This window comes from Balearica regulorum, chromosome 12 (genome assembly GCF_011004875.1).
Source record: "Balearica regulorum gibbericeps isolate bBalReg1 chromosome 12, bBalReg1.pri, whole genome shotgun sequence".
Lineage (NCBI taxonomy): Eukaryota > Metazoa > Chordata > Aves > Gruiformes > Gruidae > Balearica > Balearica regulorum.
In genome coordinates this window covers 15762642-15784787 of record NC_046195.1, presented here as the reverse complement: position 1 = coordinate 15784787, position 22146 = coordinate 15762642, and the positions used below count along the sequence as shown (strand labels likewise).

General features: G+C 42.5%; 1 protein-coding gene across 1 annotated transcript in view; it reads left to right on the top strand.

Moving 5' to 3' along the window:
- The window catches only part of AGBL1 (AGBL carboxypeptidase 1), a 269330-nt gene extending 248163 nt beyond the window's left edge, over nucleotides 1-21167 (top strand). Inside the window, exon 22 of the mRNA XM_075764872.1 lies at nucleotides 17757-21167. Coding sequence (XP_075620987.1) covers nucleotides 17757-18060 — 304 coding nt within the window. The 3' untranslated portion in view covers nucleotides 18061-21167. The remainder of the gene's footprint in view (nucleotides 1-17756) is intronic.
- The last annotated feature ends 979 nt before the right edge of the window (nucleotides 21168-22146 follow it).

The window sequence follows — 22146 nt, the reverse complement described above, 5'->3', positions numbered from 1 at the left end:
CTTTCTACTAATTATCATAGCACACAGCTCTTTTATGGATGTTGCATGTTTAAACACTATTACGTACTCCCAACCAGAATTGGAAAGAGGAAGGATAGATTCTTTACTCTCCAGGTGAAATCTAGTTCCCCTCTGAAGTCCATAAGCTGTTAGCAGTGAAAATCTCATTTGCTCCTTCCATGTCAGTACCAGTTAATTCATGTTGCCTTACTTTGCATCTGTTTCAGCAGCTCTAAACAAGGGAAAGAGTTAAATCTATCCACAAAACTGTAAAGCTGTTCATTAATTAATGCATATTTTATTCTACCATTGAACCATACTGGCCCTGCCTGAAGGAAAATTATGAACTGCTGGGGTCTTTGCTCAGGGAACCAAAACCAGAGACATGGAAGCTTTTCCCTCCCTCCTTTTCTGTCATAGTTTGCTATGCTTTCTCTCTCTCTTTTTTTTTTTTTCTTTCTTCCCCCCCCGCCTCCTTTCTTTCAGATGCTCCTGACATTTTAACAGACTCTGATCACTTCCAGGTGACCTGACCATCTTTTGTACTGTTCTTGTCACAATTCATCTGGATGAGAAAAAAGTAGGGAGAAAAAAAGCAAGAAGAGGTTTTAGTTTTTACTGTCCTTCCTCTCCTGACCCTGAGAACATGTCCCCCTCCATGTCATTCAGACTGGTGCTCTTGGTGGGGAGGAGATCTCTCCCCATCACAGGCTTTTTAAGAGCTGAGGGTCATTGAGTCCTTCATACCCCTATGAAGTGGGTAAATAGGCTGTGAAGCCTTTTTAACCTGTTGTGCTGGCCCTTGCATTGCAGATCACAATAAATCACACAGAGCCAAATGGATTCTTCCCCCCTGCTTTAATATTTATTTAGCAGTGAATTTTTAATAGGGAGGGACTTTCACTTGTCATCCCGAGAATGCCAAGTGGGCAAAAGAAGGGAAGGGACAAACTTAGAGGGATGGATGCAAAGCGTTGGGGGAGGAAGGAGAGAAAAGATGGGAGAAGGAAGAAAAGGAAGTGGGAAAGGGCAAGGGGGAGGAGAACAGAGAGGCAATAGTCACTGCAGCATCTTTGTTTGAAGATGGGTTTCTTGGATAACAGCAGCTTAGTGCAGCTCACCGCCCTCGCAGCAGTGAACAGTTCACACACAGCAGGGAAGCAAATAAGCCTGGGAGAGTCTTTGACCCAAAGGCACTTGTACCCTTCCAGAGTTCATTTCTCACACCTAGCCTTTCCGTCAAAACAAATAAATTAACTGGTGATTTGCGAGCCTGATTTGGCAAAAAAAACCCCCGAAACTATGGTTGTGGTCCAAAATCCGTAATTACATTCTGGTGCTGTGTGTGACTGAGAGAAAGCGATAGGGAGTCACTACAGAGAGACTGATAAAGAGGTGGTGTGGAGAAATACAGCAAGTGCTTCAGATAGATGGCGAGCATTAGATGGAGTGGATATATAGTTAAAATTAAAGAGATGGATACTGTGAGTACACATGGGAAGATACCTTGAACAGACATACTGTGAATAGATGTTGCAGGAAGAGGGATATTGTTAGATAGACAGACACTGTGGAAAAAATGGGTAAGGCAACAAGTAATGCTGCAGCTAGGCACATAAAGATTGATTCTGTTGATAAATAAATTCTATCAATAAATACTACAGAAAGATATTTCAGTAGCCTGCCATCTATGAATATTTGACACACACATCTAAGAAACTGTATAGCACCTCATCCAAAATAAACGTAACCAAGCAGCTACTAGATATGTGTGCAATCATACTGTTTAAACATTTAAGAGATGTAGCAGCTGCAACAAAAACAGCAATTTATCACCTGATTCAAAGCTCATTTTACCCTGATGGACACATCATTGATGGCCTGGCAACAGCATGGCGGAAAAGGCCAGGCCAGCAGGTAGACAATTAAGTGCTGAAGCAACATTGGATAAGTAAATGGGAAAATACAGTGTTTGGATTTCAGAATTGGAAATAGGCCACAATCTGCGTACGAGCTTCTGATCTTGCATCGAGGCTTACCAAGGGATGACACATTTCAGAATAATTTCTACCACTGTGTTATACTGGCCCAGGCCTGACCTCGTGGGCTTGTCTGTCCTGTGCTGCTGTGCTACCCCCACAAGCCCCCATAGGGAGCTCCATTCCCAGCTCTTGACCTCAGCGAGCAGCTGAAAGTCCTGCTGGCGAGTGTCCTGGCAGCAGTGCAGAACGCCCTGTTCTCCTCTAACAGGCTTCGGGCAAGAGTTCTCGTCTATGGACACCTATTTCTGCTGAGGCTGTCAGGCTTATTCCTATACCTGGCAGATGCTGCCCAAATAAAGAGCCTTTCCAGGGAGGCAGACCCTGTTGTGGTTCCTGTGGTCAGCAGTCCTGAGGACTGCCAGAGACCAGGGCACCTGAGGAGTGAATGTACTTTTGTTCTTTACATCTTTCCACCCTCACTGTGTCTGTTCTGTCTTACCCCAAATCTCTCTTGAGTCTCACAGAGGGCCCACTTCCTTGCTGTGTTCTGGACTGAGATTTTCAGTGTTCCCACTGGATGGACTTCTGTACCAGCTATTGTTTTGTTCACCTCCGTAACCTCATTTCTACCCTGTGCTTTGGCAGGATCTCTCCTTTTGTTGCCTGCTCAGCCCCATGTCAGGGATGCTCATTTGGGGGCTATCGGTCTCTACTTAGCATGTGTTATCACAGTGCCTGTGCAGCAGACAAGTGCCTTCTCGGGGCACTGTTAGGCATCCTTCAGGCTACTGCTACTGCTGCTTGTTCAGCGCAGTCAGCCTGTGCTCTGAACCCTCTAAGAGTTTACGATGCACCTCAAAGTCAATCTGGCATATGCCAGAGTTGGTTTGCTCAGTTCATTTTCTCTGTGACCTGAACATGGCTGGTATGCAGGTCCACAGCAATGGAAAGACAAGCACATTAACCTCAGCTCTTCTTCTACAGCACATCCTCCCCACTACAATTAATGCTTTAAAACATTTCTTACCACAAACTGTTTGATTTCCATTCTTGTTATCACAGGCATTATATTAGGTATATGTTTTATAAATCATTTGATCTAATGCACACTCCTAAAGTCTTACAGAAAGATCTCCACAAACTGGCTTTTAGTTTGCTATTTGGCCCCTTCAGGACCCAAATACTAGTTTGTGGGGAGAAGAGGAGATTATATATATATTTACTGGCTTCAAAAACCAAACGAAATTTGAAATTAGCATTGAACTCTACTACCCATTTCCAGAAATGATGCTTAATGTTATCGTGAGAGAATCAAGTGCTTTTACATGGTAGGTGTCAATTGAGTCTTGTTCAGGAAGTTGTCCAAGGGCTCTTGGGTACGACACACTGGGAAAGTGATTAAAACCCTGTCAGATTAAGTGAGAACAGTATTTTTGGTTTTCCCCTCTCCCCTTCATTTCAGTCTTTCCTAGGAGCCAGTTTCTGTCTCCAAGGAGGTATCTTGTAATAATAATTGCTTGTTATCAGTAGATATTTTCCAGTACAGCAAAGATAACTAAATCCAAAGTCTCCAACAGAGGAAATTGATAGGTCTGAGTTTAAGGAGTGCTAGGTTAATTCATCTCAGAAGAGACCCTCTGTAAGAAGTGAAATGTTAGGCATTTCCTGACCATAGGGAGTAGTGTGGGAGAAGAGTGTGCCAAGCTTCTGAGAGGGCAGACCTGGAAAGCAGCAAGGGAATAGACAGCTCAGGAAATTTTCTTCTTCCTTGATTGTCTCCCCACGGAGTTCTCTTGCATTGGAGATGTCTAGAACAGCACGAGAAGGTGGAAGGAAGCATCTTCTGAAGTTAGAGCTGTTGATTTGTGGTACCTGGCTTTTGTCCCCTGTCATCACAGATCTTTGGACATGTAATTTACCCATTTTGCTTAATGAATTCACCCTTAGCAGCTTAGGTTAATATGCCACTAATTGCCTGAGTGTATTTAGTCTGGGCTTTTTTTCTCCTAAACTCATAGGAGACAGTTACAGTAAATACATGTGTATTACAGAAAGGCAACCAGCAGGACCTGCGCCGTCTTTCACTGAGACCTGTTGCTAGGAGCATGGCTGAAAAAGGCTGCCTGTGGGATACCCTGGATCAGTGTATACAGCCTCTCTGACCTTGCCCTGCCACTTCCCAAGCCCCAGGCTTTCCCAGAACTACGCAAGCAGGCACCGCTCCTCCCGCAATGCCTGCAATTTGCACCATGCCTTGCCATAGTGCCCATCCGTGGAGTAAGTGTGTAAGGCTGACGTGAAAAGTGCCATAGGCTCTCACTGCCGCTATAATTATAATCAAATAATTGTCATTGCACAGCAGTCCTTACTAGCAAACTAATACTCTATTATAAAGAATTAAGGATCTAGGCCTTGTACCTTTGCCAAGTTTTGACACAGGGCATATTTCTTATATCCTACATTCCTTAAAATTGTTCCACTGACTATTCATTGAATTTGGAATTCTTTGCTTCCTGTTCTAAAAATGACAAGATTTAAAGCGGTGCTGGTTCCAGCCTCAGAAACGGCTGTAAAATTAGTGGTGAAGGATGCTGTTCGGGAGTTGAGCTGCTCAGCTGGCACGCGCCAGTGCAGCTCCACGCACATCAGCAGGTCTTTTCCTGATAAATCATCAGACTGCTTACCTTGCTCTTGGAAAGCAGTATGAGGTGTTTCAGGCTGCAAAGCTTGTATGTAAAGTAAATGCATTGTTATTTAAGTGATTCATATTGTTGGGAAGCCCAGAAAGGTAAGCTGATTGGTGGGTAAGCAATGGAGTGTAATAGCCCTGAGAAAACTGCTGTGTAATAACAGCTTTGATTCCTTGCAGGATAAAACTGCATAATGTTGCCATCCTTCCTGTACCTTTCATGTGTACGGCACTTCGTATACGCTAAGTGTATTACTTTGTCATCTGGACTGATGTCTGGTCTGATACTCCCAGGCTTTGCTAGTCTGCTGTGAGAAGTATAAAGTTTTCAAACAAAGTTTTAGGCTTAAGGTAACATCTAAATTATAGATTTCTAAAATCGCCTCGGCAGTGTTTCTTGATAGGCTGCTTTTTGAGCTAAGCTGATAACCCATCTTGCCTCAGAGATGCTTTTTTTTCTCCTCAGTACTGAATTACCTGTATCATGCACCATTAAATCTGACACAGTTTATCTGCAGGTTGGCTGTGCAGAAAAGGAGAAAGTCCAGCGTAAGCCTGGCAAACTCAGGGTAAAGTCAGCAGCAGTCTGACTTGGCTGCACCTGCTCTGCCATCCTGTTATCTCCACCACTGGGAGAACCTGGGTTCTGCAGCAGCATACACTGTTTTGTTTAAGGAGTTGTGTGTTACTGACACTAGAAATGTTATCGTGGGTGTACCCATGTAAAGGCGGTCCAGCAAAAAGGTCTGTAAGAAAATGGTGTCATCGTGATTTGATGGAGAAGGGGGAAGGAGAAAAGAGACTCTATCGCAGTGCAGAGCAGCCAGGAACCCCCCGTATGCATTCATGAGTATAACCTTCCCAAATGCAGCCCCCCTGTAAAGTGTGTATTTATATTCTAGCACTTGGGCTTGTGCTGTTTGTACTGGCAAATACAATTTTTGTGGGCTTTTTCAGTGCCTTGGGGGACAATTCATGAGCCAGAACAACTCACGATCTGGTCTTTTCCTGGTGTTTCGGTTCCTGGAATACAGAACCCACCATGAGAAGAGCAGATGTCGCTTTATTTTGGTGCAATAAGCAGCTTCCTGAAGCAAAGAGACAAAATGAGGAGCTAGGAAAACATAAATACAAAAGCAAATGCCAGGAGATACAAGATTTCCTGACTAATGAGGTTTTTGCGTCCAGCGGAACCAGCATGCACAGGTCCTCAGCCTTTCTTTCCCCAAGCTGGATCGCTGCTTTTTTCTGCCAGACAGGCTAGCTGGACAGCTTAAAATCAGAGCCCAGACTGGGTACAGAAAATCTGGCAGCTCGCGACGGTTTCTTTCCCATCTGAATAATCTCCCCTTCACTTTTATGCCTTCAGTTGTTTTCAGTACTGCAAGAATTACAACATTTCTCTTTGAAATATGACCTGGCAGCTAATCCTTGGTATTACTGAGCTCCTCTCTCTCCTCCTGATGTCAGCAGGAGCCCTGCATCCTCATCATTCCTCCAGCTAAACTCTACATTCCTGTCTGGCAGAATCATGAATACTCACTTCTTTCCTTAATGGATGTGGAAACTTGCTATTTTCTTCTGGCTCTGCCACCATGCCATATGCTTACCATCCATGTAGAGTGATGGAGCCTTCCGTGTCCATGTTATTCAGGAATCAGGGCAAAGAGAGAAAAGCAGTTTGCCCAAAGTGACTGCAACCCCACCGACTATAGAACCCGTATCTTTCAAACACAAGTGTTTTAACCTCATGATTCAATTTTCCCTTGATGCACAGCCTGACACACCTTTTCAGTCACTCTGCACACAAGAACTGACCTTTTATCTTTTTTTAGTTGTAAATCTGAGGGTGGTGTTAAAGTGATCTTCACTCTATGAAGTGATGGTTTCACTGCACTGCAAGCTGTGCTCTAATTTGCCCCATCAATCCAAATACATGTCTTATTTTGATTAAATGAATTCTTTTGTCAGTTTATGTTGCTTCAGCTTTCACTCAGAATATGCTTGCTTCTGTGATGTGTTAGTATCCTTTTAAGAATTTTAGTGAGAATTTATATATGCATATATAAATATATACACACATACTCACATACAGAAAAAGTAAGAAAATGTAATTGCAACTTTTAGGTAAAAGACATAGAACATTTTGGCAGGCATTTGAAAATTGATTTTTATAAAATATTCAGGAAATACTCATGTTAACAGAGATTTTAAAAATCATTCCCTGCTGGGAATTGATAGATGCTACAAGTTACAAATGAAAACAGCATCTCACTGTTATACAGGTGAAACATTATTAAATACCTACAACAGGAACACAGAAAAGTATTAGGAAATCTATTGAACAACAAACAGCAATGGCAACTTTTATATATGCTTCACTGTGTTCTTTTTGCAAGGCGATGCTGTCTCCTTAGGTCAGAGCAAATGGTTCTTGGTTTTTTCCTCTTTCTTCTGTTTACTGGGAGTCATATGTTCCTGGCTGGTAGGTCCTTCTGGCACAAAGAATCCCTTTAAAACCTGTTTGAGTTCTGAGGTAGGATGAAGGTGGTATTTCATGTTCGTGTCAGCCCTCCATGCCTATCTTTTTCTTGTGTGCTAAACCACTGAAATTCATCCTTGCAATTCCTGACAGACAAATTTTAGGAGGCAGGGAGAGCATAATGAAATATTTGCTGTTCTTCATGAAACATCTGGCAGGGCTTTGGCAAGATCAAGGAATTAGCAAGAGTTGCCACTTATGTGCTGTAGCTGACATTTTTTGTTGTCCTTAATGGAGTCCAAAGCATATGCAAATCAGCTGCATAATGAGTGAGGTTAAGCAAGGTTTTGGATTTGGTTCCATATGGTGTTAAAAACATAATTGATCAGAATGTTTTGAAATATATTGAACATGAGTGTTCAGATTTGTTTTATCTGAATCTCATTATGTCTGAGAAAAGATTTAGGATGAGGGCAGAGGCTGAAGTTTTAACCTGGATCTATTATTGGTTATCTATGATCACACATACTTCATCAGATGTTTCTGTTATAAACCGCACTTCAATTTGCTTTAAAGGCAAGATAGATTCCTTTGACCTTGCCTTCTCTGCCTTTTATTCTTATAGGTACACACACAAAGAGTCTCTCTCTCTCTTTCCTAATTATGATATCGACTAAACACACTTCTTCTCTACAGGAAAAGATAAGAGAACAAAAGTTATGTATTAGTCTCAGAACTTTTTACACTACAGGAAGTTTCTCGGATCAGTTATGATGAACATCCCTAGAATGAGATGTATAACTTTTAGGGGGATTACGATTTTGCAGATTTGTGTTGGATTAGTTTCAAGAAATCTGTGATAACATAGGACCTCATAGAGATGAAGTTGCTTTGAGAGCTGGCCACGTTGACTGATGCCTGTCAGCTGGAATCTTTTAGGCATCAGTGCTTTGCTATCATGCTGGCCTTGAGTTATTGTTTTCAGTATGCTCCAGAAACTGTTTTCTGTGACTCTTAAGTTGAGATTTGCCTAAAGGCTTTCCTTAAAAGCCGAATCCAGTGGTAAAACATCTGTTGAACCCCCCAACATGATGCCATACCTTCTCCCCTCTCTGGACGCTCGAGAACAAGAATCGTTCTTTTTACCAGAGCTCAGTACTTTTAGTCCTGATCATTGTTTACCTGTTTGAAGACACATGATTGTGAAAGAAAAAAGAGCTATGCAGAAGGGTTTCTAAAACAGTCATTCCCTACTTTAAAAGGTACAAGAATGTGTCAGGTTCTTGTGGAATAGGAATATGTCCACATTTCCCTACTGAGAATCCAAGATCTTAACTTTTCCCAAACAGTCTTGCTTTTAGCTTCTAATTTAAGCCATTGACAACACTTCGTGTTTTAGCCAACCATTTCTGCCTGCCTGTTGACCATCCTAATATATCTCAAGTCCTACCCAGATGGTCTAAGTCCTGCTTCAGGCGACCTGCTGCTTTTTAAACACTCACCTGAAGACTCAAGACAACTGGTTTGCCCTGGTCAGTAGCCAGCTCTTTCCCTGAGGTTGCTTCCACTTGAATGCAATAGCATCAAGGTTCAGTGATCATCTATTGTTATCTCTGATAGCTGTAGGAGTATCTCCTGAGACGTTCTATGTCTTGTAATGAAAATTGTGCTCTGAATACAGAGCAAACCATGTAATTGTGTGGATGTGTAGGTGTGTGGGTGTCTGAGTGTATACATGTGTATGTGTAACTCTTAGTTATCTATCTGTAAGAAAAGGTAGATAAGGGATGGTGATCTACTTTGTGTGTTTGTATAGACAAATTTACATATACACACACATATACTCATATGTCATAGATAGATTCTCTGAAACATCAGAGTGGTTATCAGCTAAAAATAGATTTTCATGAAGAAAAGCTAGCAACCAAGAGGTTGCTTTCTTCTCCAAGGAGTGTAGTGGTTGGAATTTAGTCATTTACAGCAGTTATTAATTCAGTCCAGTAGTTAGATGTCTATCTGTCATCTGGTGTGCAAGCAAATATTTGCATGCATAGTTATCTGACCCAAAAAATGCCCTGTACATAAAACAGACATGTAACTAAAACACAGTCTAGACATGTCTTGGCCATCTTAAAACATTTTGCTTTCAAAACCCCAAATCCTTTAAGTCGCTCAGAGAGAACTAAGGGATATATACATATGGAACTTGGACTTTTGAAATTAAATATATAGAACCAATTACAAAACTTGGATGAAGTCAGTGGAATTATGTGAAACAGCACCAAGGGAAACAAGAACCCAGGAGAACCCATATGCCTTTACATTATTTATCCTCAACAGTACAAATTTTCAGCATCTAAGCCAAAATCTTTCTCTATTTCATTCCCCCTCTACAGTGCCAATGTCTCAATTACTGGAAGCAACTTAAAGCAATTACAAGGAGTCCAATAATCTTCTTGTGTTACTGTGGCTGGACTGCTAAGTATCATCAATAACCTGATTATCATTTTGAGAAGAAATTGCTTGAGGTAGAGACACTGTGAGAAAAGCTCCCAAACACTTTCAAAATCATATTTTCAGCAACTCTTACATTATTCAGTGTCCTAATGAGTTCTGGTAGTCTTAGTAAATACCTTTCCGTACAGAGGGACTTGACTGCTCATATTTCTCAGGAAGCTTAAACTATAGAAAGCCAAAATGTTATCTGGTTTGGAAACATTCCTTTTTATTCTTAAAGTCAGAGTAAATTCCAAGCCATTGACAGTGCTGCCTGGTGGATAGATATTATCCCATCTATTTGATGTCACCCATCTTATATTTCTTGTGTTTACCTCCCATTTTTAATGAACGTAACAAGATCACAATGGACAAGATTTTAAACCATTTACTGTTAGTTGCTTCATTGGAACTGGCCATAAATTTCTGTTCAGTGTAAGACTGCAACATCCAGCCAAAGGTAGCAAAACATACCAATGAGGTGTCTCACAGGTACTCATTGGATAGGAACCTCTAATTGATTTCAACAGCAAACATGGCTGCCTGAGTGCCAGTCCAGAGCTGATGCTATGTGATTTTGTTCCCTTAAATAAACACCAAGTTGTAGTGTAATATGGATCTAAAGAGCAAGACCAGGACTATGGTTCACAAGACACTCTAACCCAGGCTCAGTCTCCCAGCGGTGCCTGAATATATCATGTGTCTTCTTACAAAGGTCTTCAACTTGCTTAAAATCTGTGTTCCAGGGCTTGAGCTCTGACGTCCAGGAATCTGGCTCAAATCTCAGGAACATTGGGCTGTGCAGATATAGGCAGTCAGGACTCAAGTTGTCTTCAGGGATGTCTCATGTTGCCAAGGAGTTCCCCCAGAAGCCAGTGCTGGATGCCAGTTTTAGGTGAATAAACTGTTCCATACTTGTGCAGAGTGGCTGAACTCATTTGGTGTGACTGAAATTTAGCAGCTTTGCACAGTATGTCTGTGGAGATATAGCCACCATTTGCCATGTTTATGCCCATGCTTAGGTTCATCTTTAACTAACTTCTCATCATATGCAAGTGGAAACTTTACTCAGTACCCTGATTTAACTTTTCAATGCTGATGGGGATGCAGCTGCTTTGTTCATGTCTGCCTTCCCAAGCAGCAGATTTATAGGGTTTTAGTGTTTCGTCCAAGCCAGGCACTGCACTGTGTGCAAGAGTGCATCATCACAAACCAAAGTGGATATAGAAGTTCACAAATATCTCCTAAAGTACACACAGGAGGTTCTTTCATGTGCTGAAATGTAAATGTACTAAAGCAAAAAAAAGAGACAAAACCTAAGAACTGTTGAAGGGTGAGAGAAGGAAAACTAGTTATCTTCGGGGTCTGCACCAACTGTCATAACGCCGTTTCGTGGCTGACTTGTATCTGTTCAAGTCAGTGGGTTTTATTAATGCTTACAAGCCTACAGCTATAAGAATGCTAAAGATGCAATGTTAGCCCAGCACTGATATATAGATTGGTTCTCCATTAGGAAGAAATTAATGAGTGTTCATAAGTCTGAATTCACAGCCTTTGGCTTCTCACCAGCTTTTCCGTCCTGCAAATCTAAACACCAGCTCATGTGAATTTTATTGGTTAGCATTAGAAACATGCCTGGATTTGACCTGAGATATCTGGAATCCAGAAATGTCATGTAATGTCAAGCTAGTACCCTTCAAATGGGAGAACAAAGCCCACTTGTCCTCTTTACAAAGTCACCTTTCACAGAAGGATCAAAGCTGTACCAGTGATGTGATGTAATTCAATTAAATGCAGTTCTTCATATAAAGCTTTTCCATTTTCCAACCGTGTGTAATAAGATGTGTGTACTTAACATCTCATGCGCTCTTACAGCACTCATCAGCCCATCTTCTCACCCATGAGCAGACTGGAAACAGTCATTCCTGAGAAGAGTAAGAGAGCTTCTGCTAGATGCAAGTAAAATGCTGTCCGGGGCTAAACTGTTGCAAGCCTGAATGAACATTAGGGGACAGTATTGGCCAGGAGTCAGCCTGTTTCTTGCTCTTCATGCTCTCCCTTTATTTACAAGTTGTCCTCCCTTCTCTCTGAATGATAAAGCCCCGCCTGCTCCTTACTTATCTAACTGGTGCACCAGACATCCATTTTTAATCTGGCCAAATCAATTATAACTATTACAGCCTACAATTACCCTGGGAACTCCTGAAAAACTAATTAGTACGAGTCTTAGAATTACACCTTTCTCTTGGCTATTTGCAGCAAGAAAAAAAAAAACCAACAAAACAACCTACACTCAAAACAAGACCAAACATCTCTCAGCCATAGCAAACAGAATTCAAGGCAGTGTTTAATTACATTCATATTGTTCATGAAAGGATGGGCCATGGTGGGCTGAAAGCCAGGGCACCTGGCATTGCCTTGGGCTTAGCACGCATTTTCTCAGGAGATGTTGTAAGATGTAAAAGTCCTTGGCAAAGAGACTTTGGAAAGGGAAATCTCATGGGAGCCTACAAAGTTCATATCATTATTGTTTACTGTGTAGCAACAAAGGAGCCGAACGCAATAGTTCTTTAAGCTGGAGCCATCTTACATCAGTGCCTAGCTGATTCCCTCCCTTGGTGAGGTCAGGGACTAAATAGAGCCTTGTCTGGCTTTTCTCAGGCAGGAGGGGAAACCAGGCTGCTGTCTGGGGAGCTCCTGAATTGAAGAGATCAAACTGGAAAGTCGTTACAAGGTGTGCACCGCATCTTGTAGCAAGTGAATCAAGACGCTAAGGGCAGATTAAAGCCCTTCTTCATTGGCATCTTGTTGCTGTGGTGTATTTCTTACAGGTGTAATTACCTAAAAGCATCATAGTTGTTTCATTTATGTCCTAAAATACTACTTTATGAAGCTATTAAAGGCAGAATTGTACTCTGGGATAACTGCAAATGTGTCTGCTTAAGCTTCATTTTAGATTCATTACAAGACTTCAGAAGCAGTGTTCCTGTAAAATACTTTTAATAAAACATATGGATTCCTCAAAAGCAAAACTGTGCAAGACCACACACCCTTTTCAATTCAGTGATATAGGTGAAATTTTAATGTCAAAAAAAAAAAGAAGGGCGAAGCAATCCAATTCACTGCAGAGAGGGCAGCATATCTTTAAAAGCTGCAGGACATTTTACGTACTAGCCTGTATATAACTTCATACAATTGGTAAAACTTGGTTGGAAAAGAATGAGATTCCCTTTCTGTGGAGGTGGTAACTGTGCTCAGGGAACTTGCCGGGGTCTCCAGTCCCTGCTTGAGTGGAGAAAAAGCGCACCCTTCTTTCAGGTGAATGCTGTAACTGCTGAGAACTTGGCTTGTTTAGGTCAGACATAAATCTTTTTTTTTTCCTGTTTTCTCACAGGGAAATGTCTGATATCTTGAAAAATTTCAAGAAAGCTATTTCCTGCCTTATTTAGTCTATGAACTATCTCAGAGATGTGCTTGGCTCCTTATACACAGCCATATCCCTGCATTGAGCAGCTTCCAAAGGATTGGGACATATCATGATGGAAAGAAGGTTTAGGGAAAGGACAAAATAGGGTTACAGACAGGGTGATTATGCAGCTACTGGGATGTTATTTTTCACTGCAGAGAGAAGATGAAGACATGTTTGCTTGTTTGTTGATACATTCTTCATGGGTATTCATTGGTATGTCCATGACCATGGTGATTCAGACTTAGCTTTTTCCTCCTATTTGTGCAAAGCATTTAACCACTCGCTTCCTCGCTTCACTCTGGCAAATTTCACAAGAGTGAGAGGAGCAATATGAAAAAAAAAAGCAAACGCTCCATTTCCTTCTTTAATGCACTGCAACTGCGAGGTTTGTCAAGTGAAGGTCTGGCAGCAACCCTGAACAATAGTCACAGATTCCCTAAGAGGGACAGTTGTCAATGCCTGTTCTTTCCAGCCGGAAAAAATAAAACACGTTCTATTTTGAGCCAGTCAGTAGAATACACAGAGAGTGAGTGACCTGCCACACAAGCAAAATATGAGTGAAAAATCCCAAGAAATTACATGGGACATCTCTAGTTTTTCTCCATGCCCTGGAAGTGTACGTACAAGTGAAGGAGTGCTATGTATAGAAGAAGATCATCAGTCGTCCCCATGTACAGCATGTAGCTGTAGCTTATCAACCACAACCATAGACTGTCTTTTGTTATGTGCAGTTCAGCAGGACAGCTGACTTGCGAGGTTTCTGTCTGGCTGTGACCTATCAGGTAGGCTGACAGAATGACGAGTTTGCAGGAAGCACGTGGAAGAAGTGTTTTTCAGTCATACCAGAAAGCTCCAGGTACGCTGACATGTAAGGAGGGACTGGGGTCCCTTCTCCTTCTCTTCATGTTAAGTCAGCAAAAGACCTGAGAGTCATTCTACAGAGTACCAAAGCTTGCTTACTTTCCAAAACCAAGCAAACACACACACACACACATATACAAAAGGAGAACTAATTAAGATCAAGTCATATCTCAATAAATATGCAAATTAAAAATCAAACCAAAGAAATTCTATTTATCACATCATAAAGTTGCAAATCACTGGTTTGGTTCCCATCGGCTGGAATAGATGAGGGCTACGAGGCTGTAGGTTTGGAATTAGTAGATCAACCAACATGTGTACATGTTTTATTGTGATAGCTGGGGGACTGTTGGCTGTAGATAAATTACTAGCCTTCCCTCCCCCTCTTCTGTACTGTGTTCACGTTCAGTGGTATTCATAGACTATATTTGTCTTGGAGTTCTCTAATGTAATGTCATTGGTTTTCCTCATTGTTTACTTTCTGTAAGACAACATCATTATTCTTTGGTAAATCTGTTTCATGTCCCCTGGGGTTTTTCTCTTTTTGTTTTGGTTGGTTGTTTTTTGGTTTGGTTTTTTTTTTTTTTTTTTGGGGGGGGGGGGGGCTGGGGAATGCTTTTGCAGCTTTTAAAAATGAGATAAAAAATAAACAAGAAACAAAAATAGCGAGACCCTGCCCCTGACAAAAAACCCCCACAACTCTTTCTTGGAAAAGAAAGCAAGCCACACCTTCTGCAATGGTATGCAATAGTCTAGATGTTGGCATTTCTGCTCATTACCATGTTTCACCATTTGCATTCTCTCCTAATGGAGCTGGTCTTTGCAATGTGAAGAAGCAGCATGTAATGACTTCAGCAGCTTTGTTAGTGGGACTCTAGCTGGCTCCCCAGCATGCTCTGTGCTGCCACCTCTCCTCTTTCAGAAGAGGACCATCTGGTTTGAACTAGCCCATTTGTATTGCTTTGCTATGTGTTTTAAATCCTCCCGCAGCAGAAAGCAAATTATTGGGATGGAAAATTCCACATAGTAGAGAGATGTAGCTGGTTTGTAGAGTTTGGTAGTGTGATAAAGAGCCTTTCAACTTTTAAGTCACCAGAGTGATTACAGTCTGTGTCGGCAGCGAGAGGAAGTCGGTACCATCTATTTGCTGTTCAGTAGCTCGTTATGTGGTTTGTGGTGGTGGCATCAATCCAGTGGGTATCAGTCCAAATTGGAGAAACCACTACTAAGGTCAGTGCTAATTGGCTTGCTCGTTCACTGTCACAGCAAAGGAGCAAAGGGCAGAACAAACCAGGAAGAAAGACTTCTTTCCTGCATGGTCTAGGCACATCCTCACCTGTGGGGAACCTCTCTCTGCAGCATACCTGCCCAAGTATTGAATTGTCACGGTCTTGGTGTTTTCTGTACTATGCATGTAAGCAACATGACAGCACCCATCTTGGAAGGGAGAGCTTTTGAAGTCCGTTACAAAGGTTTTATGCATAAATACTTGCTTCCTAACAACTGTCCCTTCAGTCTTCAATGTAAGGAAATGGTGGTTTTGCATGTTTTCTTTTTTCATTCTGTGATTGTTGGCTTCCAGATTTCCCTCCCATAGTAAAGTGCTGTTGTGCTAGAACTCATTTTCCTCTTTTTGTCAAAGATACAGTCCAAAAAACATTTAAGTTACCAAAAAGTTCAGAAGGTCCTCTGTTATTTGGTTTCCCAGCTTTGAGTAATAATAGGGATTTTTTTTATCCTTTTGTTATCCTTTCAATGCAAATGTTTGACCTTAAGTTCCTAGATTGCAAACTGAATTGTTCCATCTGTAAAATATCAGTGAGTTGGGTGGCAGCTATGCTCTGTCCCAATGGCGTTAGCAGCTCCTCCCAAACATAGAAGTGCAATATTGAAAGTAGATACGCTTTGGTTCTTTTTGATTGCAAAGCCGAAAGAGAAAAGCTTATAAATGAAAAATCTAGTTCCCCTGAGTTTAGTCAGCTTTGAACGTTATCATGGGTACTTGGTATAATGGTAAGTCATGCCATGCCTGCATATGAGAAAAAAAAAAGAAAAAAAAGAAAAAAAAAAAGAAAAAGAAAGAAAAAAAGAAATAAAACCCACTGGTCAGACTCAGTAGAGACCATTGTTTGTTGCTGTTTGTGCTGAGAGGATTGTCCTGGTTTGTTTGTTTTGTTTCATGTCACATACTCAATTTCAGTATGAGTTCTTCTTGACCCAGATTTCTGCACAGACTGAAGTGAAGCCAGGAACTGTAAAAGTGCATAATTATTCTTTTATTTATTTTTTAAGCTGTACAGCTCTATTAAGCTTTCAGAGAATACTTTATACCCAGCCTTTGAAGTAAACTAAGCCAGAGAAGAAGTGGGTTGACACTGCTCGTTTCTGCTTGCAGAGTAGTCTGTATACAGTTAAGATCTGGAGTCTCAAAGTTAGGAAAATCTTACGCCTTTTTTGGAGTGCAGAAGAGAGAAGGGATCAATACATCCAAAAGCAATACTTTATACCTTTGGTATGTTCTGAAACCTCAGATGCTGGCACTGCTGTGAAACAGCTGAGAGCTGGAAGATTATTCCGGTTACTGACATGTAAATGAGCAGACCACACATTAAAGCTGTGTATGCTCCATCTGCCAAGCCATTCATTCGTCCCAACTTGGGACAAATTAGAAACTCTGGCCCAGTGGCGGAAGATTAATATTCCTTTCCCAGTCCCCCAAAGCAATACATTCCCCTGCTTTGAGTCTGATTGAAAACACTGACCTGGAGGTGAAAAACACAGGATCTGTGCCCCTGATTCATCCAGACTGACCCAGCCAACAGTGAAACCACAGGCTGCTTTCTGGTCTCGAAAAATTGCCCAGCTGCCCTTCTGGGCTAAGGGCCAAATGGGAACTGGGCAGCTAGGTAGGAGGAAGACCCTGTCCCCTAGAACCACCTAGTCTAGTGGTTACAGTTCTGCCGTAAATATTGCTTTAGGCTAACCTAATGCAATATAAATTGAAAGTGGACATGTAAAGAAAGCCCATGACCATTCTGTAAGTAAATGGCAGGAGGCTAAGGTGGGGGAATCTGCCCTTCTGAGAGGCAGATGATGGAGCTGTGACATCCATTTAGAGCCTTTCCTCAGCCATTCAGACTTGCCTCTGAATTTAGCCCTTCCTCAGGAAGATGTGCTGTCAAATCTTTTTCGTGCTTCTTCAAAAGCACAAGCACTGCTGATGTTTCTGCTCCTCTTGGAGTCAGTGTGCTCGAAGACCCAAGAGCCTCCGTTTTTTGTTTGAGCTGCCTCGTTAGCAGTGCTCTGAGTTTGCACATTACAGGAGGAAGAGATACCAAAGCACTTCAACTACCTGGATTAATTTGATCTTACACTAAATGTGGAGCTACAGCCAGGTGGATGATGATTAAACCAGCAACCTTCTGGAAACAGAATACCTCCTGCTCTACTATAGTTCAGCTTCTATAACCTTGTAAGTGCCTCAAGGCACAAATGGTGTTGTCTGTATATAAGCACTCAGTTTCTGTATAAGCAATAGCAGTAATAGTGATAACAATAATAATGTGTCTCTCCTGTGAGGTAGGGAAGTATCACTCTTCATTTTACAGATGGTGAAACAGACACAAAGGCATACAGGATCTTGCTTAGTGCCATCTCGTGCCTTACTAGCAGAGCCAGGATTGAACGCAGGAAACACATTTCCCTGTTACTTGCTCTTCCCCCAAAGAGCACACCCTCTTTTGATGACGGCCAGTCTCTCTTGTGATTTTTCTGCAGAAGCTGCAGCAACAGCAACCTGGAGACTGATGATGAACCTCCCTGTGTGGAAGAAATCGATTATAATACTGACAGTTGCTCTGATGGCGAAGGGGACTTCTCAGAGCTAGACCAGGAGATCCAGGAGTGCCTCTGGGCAGAAGGGGAGACAGAAGATGAGGAAGTGACCATGGGGCAGACATGCAGCTCCAAGGCTCTCAGAAGGCTCTACATTTCCAGCCAGCCAACATCCAGCAGTACGGCTCTCCCTCTGCGTTCAACAGCGCTTGGGGTGTACAGTGGGTTCGAGAGCAGCCCTGCGTGAACGAGGCTTTGACTTGCAGAGCAGTAAGCAAATGGGTTACTGCTCATGTTTGCCTGTTTGCCAGCTTCAGCATCCCTTCCAGATGTGTTGCTCCAGTTCTGAATAGAAAATTGACTGTACGTTTGTGTAATTTGCATACATATATGTATTGAGAATGACTCCTTTTGCTTCGTACACAAGGCAGAGCGAGGGGCCACTGGCCCAGATGGTACTATGTGAGAACATCATCCATTCCTAAACATAATCTCCAGTTAACACGGCTGCCTCTAGCATGTGGTTTCATACAGATTGACCTGAGGAATAGTGTTCTGAGACCAAGGAACCAGAGATGATTCTCCTTTTCCTAGTTTAAGCTCTTTCTATGGGAAGCAGCCTTTGCCTGGAAGAGTGACAGTTACTGCTGCCTTTGGCCAGAGCTCTCCATTGCCATTCATTTCTCTTGAGATGTAGAGCATGTATCCGTTTTCTGTCTGATCAGAATTTTTACAGTGTGTTCAACAGGCTAGGTCAGGCTGTGCATGCTTCTGAGCTGGTCATACCTCAGCAACAGTGTGGGAAATCCAGTGTGCCATAGTAAGGAAAGCACCAGACAGCACAGAGCAGTCCTCTGGAAACCTGGGCTAAATTCCTCTCTTTGCTGCGCTGGAATGAACTAGTCCAGCATAATCTCAGTTGAGTCACTTCATGTTTGAACTGATGGGCCTAAGTGTAGAATGTGTTTCACAGATGCTGTGAAGTTTTGGGGTTTTTTTTCTGTGAGACATCCTTCCAGCTAAGAGAGTACAGATACAATAGTTCATCCTGGGGAACTAGAGCTACTCTTAGGAGTGAGAGGGATTTGGGGCATTTTAAGGAAAAAAAACATGTTCTCTTGAGGTAGCCAGGGGTCCCCCAATATTCTGTCAATAGATTAGTGATGGTGACAATATCGAAAGGTGAATTTAGCCCGAGCATCAGTCCTGTGACTGATTGTTCTTTGTTAGTTTTATTATGATGCCACTAAGGAAACATAGTTCATGGAACAGGACCTAATTGTGCCAGACAGTTATACAGTAGAAGACATTACTGGTAGGTTATATATAGGACATGTTCTACCAGTGACTCCCATAACGGAGTCAGAAAAGCTTCTCCTTTGATCCCCGAATGGAGAAAAAATAGATTTTTCTTAAAATTGCCTGCAAACACAGATCCCAATTCCTGAAAATCCAACACAGACCGAGAACCCATGCGTGTGCTTGACGTCCCTAAAGCATGAAGCCCACATCACCACATCTCCCACCTCATATTGCCTGAACTTCTCCTGTGTCTTAGACTCTGCTGCTGCAAATGGGGAATTGCCCTGAACCCAAATGGTACTAATTGCACAATGCAAGAAGTTCCCAACTCTGTCACTACTTTATTAGGCTCAAGGACAAGGATGAATGTATAGTGTGTTGTAGCATTACAGCCTATAAGCCACCATTACCAGTGATTATTATTATTAATATTGATGCGTGACTAAAAGCACCATGTCATCCTCTGATCTTTATGCTGTTTGTGGAAAGAATTCCTGGTGCAGAATGAGGTTTTCTCTGATGCATTTCTGAACACCTTTCTCCAGACTATCTAGACATATTTTCCAGCCGGAGCTTGCTCTTTGGAGAAATAGCTTCTTCCTGTCCTGCTGGGTTTTCAGTATCCGGGTGTTTTAAAGTCTTCGCCAGCGTGTAAGAGTTCTCTGTGTCTTTAGCTCTCTCTTTAAGGCGCTGCTCAAAAGGCAGGCAGCTTGGGTCCTTAGAATCTGAGCTTCTTAGAACAAACTAATTCATTAGGTATGGTGTGTGTTCTCTACAGATGTCCTGTTCTGCTTGCTTTAGTGTGCAACTTGTTGCACACAATACTGAATTTGCATAAAAAGTTGGTTCACAGGAATGGACACAAGAGGTAAAACAGGTGTTCCCATTACAATAGTTTGTATAACGTTGCTTCAAAGCTTATTAATAAAAAATGATATATGTGCGTAGTTAAGTTTAAAATCCAACATTCGTATGCATGACAAAAAACTCACACTGTGCTAGGTCCAGACTGCAGCATACACGGGCCATGCTGTAGGATCTCCAGCATTCGGCACATCCCCAGGACACAGGGCAAAAAATACCGTTGTACGTATATGTGTCTGTAGATGTGCATGTATACATCCAGAGCTGCTTTTCTCTCCCATGCTGCATTCTGTACCAATGCCCTGCCTCAACAGTAACTGGGCAGTGCTTACCAGGGCTTGTGAATGGTACACCGTATTGCAAGGGGGAAAAAAAGTCTTCTTAAAACAGCATTTTTCTTAATGAGACACCAATATTTTGGCTATAAATACTATAGGCCTGTCTCGCCTTCTAGCTGTTTCATTCTGAATTTCTTAAGCTAGGGAGAATTCAGTTCAGTGGGAAAACTCTGCCCTAGTTGTGACTCCTTGAATCAATAGGCTGCGGGAGAGTTTTCTTAATATAATAAAAGCAGAGATGTAGTTTCCATGCCATGTTTGGAGCTAAATGTGTATGAGCAGTTCCACTGTTTCACAGATCCCTGTGCTAGGAGCTACAGGAGGTAGATTTGGGTGTTTCCAGTGTCTGGGATCCAAGTGCAGCAGCCGAGATGGGAGCAAAGTGTCCATGCGCATCAACCACACCTGCATAAATGCTGCTCTGCAATATGAAAAGCCTGGCCAAGTCTTCTCCCTGGCAGCTTCCCATGTTTTTGCCAAACAACTTGTCGGCAAGCAGTGAGGATGCTGCAGAAGGCAATGGCCAGGCAAACCCCCCAACCCAAGGGTACCCAGCCTGCTGCCGAGAAGGTGGGAGCAGAGGAAGTACAGCGAGAGGGTTGGGTGACCAACCAGTTGGGAATGGCACCTGGAAAGCTCCAGCAGAAGCAGTTTTGTGGGCTGTCTCATATCTTCCAGGAACTTGTACAGGGAGTAGACACTCTTCTTCTTTTGACAGACCTCTAGAGGTCAGGAGAGGGCCTCCGTTGTGCGCCGCTCTCTCCATGCTATTAAAATTCTCCCTGAGTCATGGTAATTAAGCAGAACTAGGCTCTGCACAGAGGAACGGAAGTGCATTGACTTTAATAAAACAGAGTGTAAAACAACTTTAGATTAACTCCAGCCTTGTTTATTCTTGCACACTTGTAATTCTGGTTTGGTATTTCCCCAGTGAATGGAGCCGTTGTCCCCTGTGCTGAGGCGAGTCACCTCACTTCAGCCTGCTAAGTGCTGAGCAGCGAGGCCAGTGCCTTTTCTTGCTGTCGCTAGCTAATCCCTAAGAATTTGGAAACAGCCGATGGAGAAAGGGAGGGAGGAGAGGCAAGTCGCCCTGCTCCCCACCATTGCCATTCCTCAAGAGTCAGCAAGGCTGTCAGGTTGACACTCAAGCCAAATATTTCCGTAATGGCCAGAAGAGACGGTGTCTTAGAGGCACTCGCATAGTCCCCACTGCTAAAGCAGTTTTGGGCTCCTGCCAGGCACATTAACTTTTTTTACTGATGCCTTTTGTCTCACTGACTCTCTTAGCTGCTGTGAATAGCTGGGCTCTCCTTCCTCCCCCCCAATGTTTACATGACGTGGGTAGAAGATGCAGCGCTGAGCAGCGCTCACACTGCACCCTCTGTCTCAGCCTCTCGCTGCCTCTCAGACCCGCCTGGCCACAATAGCCCTTTCCTATCGGAGATGATCCTAAGGATGCCTTGCCAGTACCTAGTGAAATACATGTGTGTGTGTAAACCTCTGGGCTAAAAATAAATAATTAAACAATAAAAATAAAAAGAATCAACTCAGCAAACTAAAGGAAGAACAAAATCTAATTAGTTTTATCTGCTGTTTGTTATGAGGCTGTCAGAGTGCTCTATCCCCTGGTTTTACAGCACTCTGGAAAATAACAGTGATAATAATAATAAACAACCGTGTACTGGGTTGGTTTTGAAGCAAGCAGGAAGCAGATTAAGGAGGGGGAAAGACAGCAGCCCCTCTCCTTCGCTGCTTTTCTCCTCCTGCCAAAAAGCAGAGATGCAGGTGATAGCACTATCTCCTGTCTTATCTGTCCTTGGACAAGATCC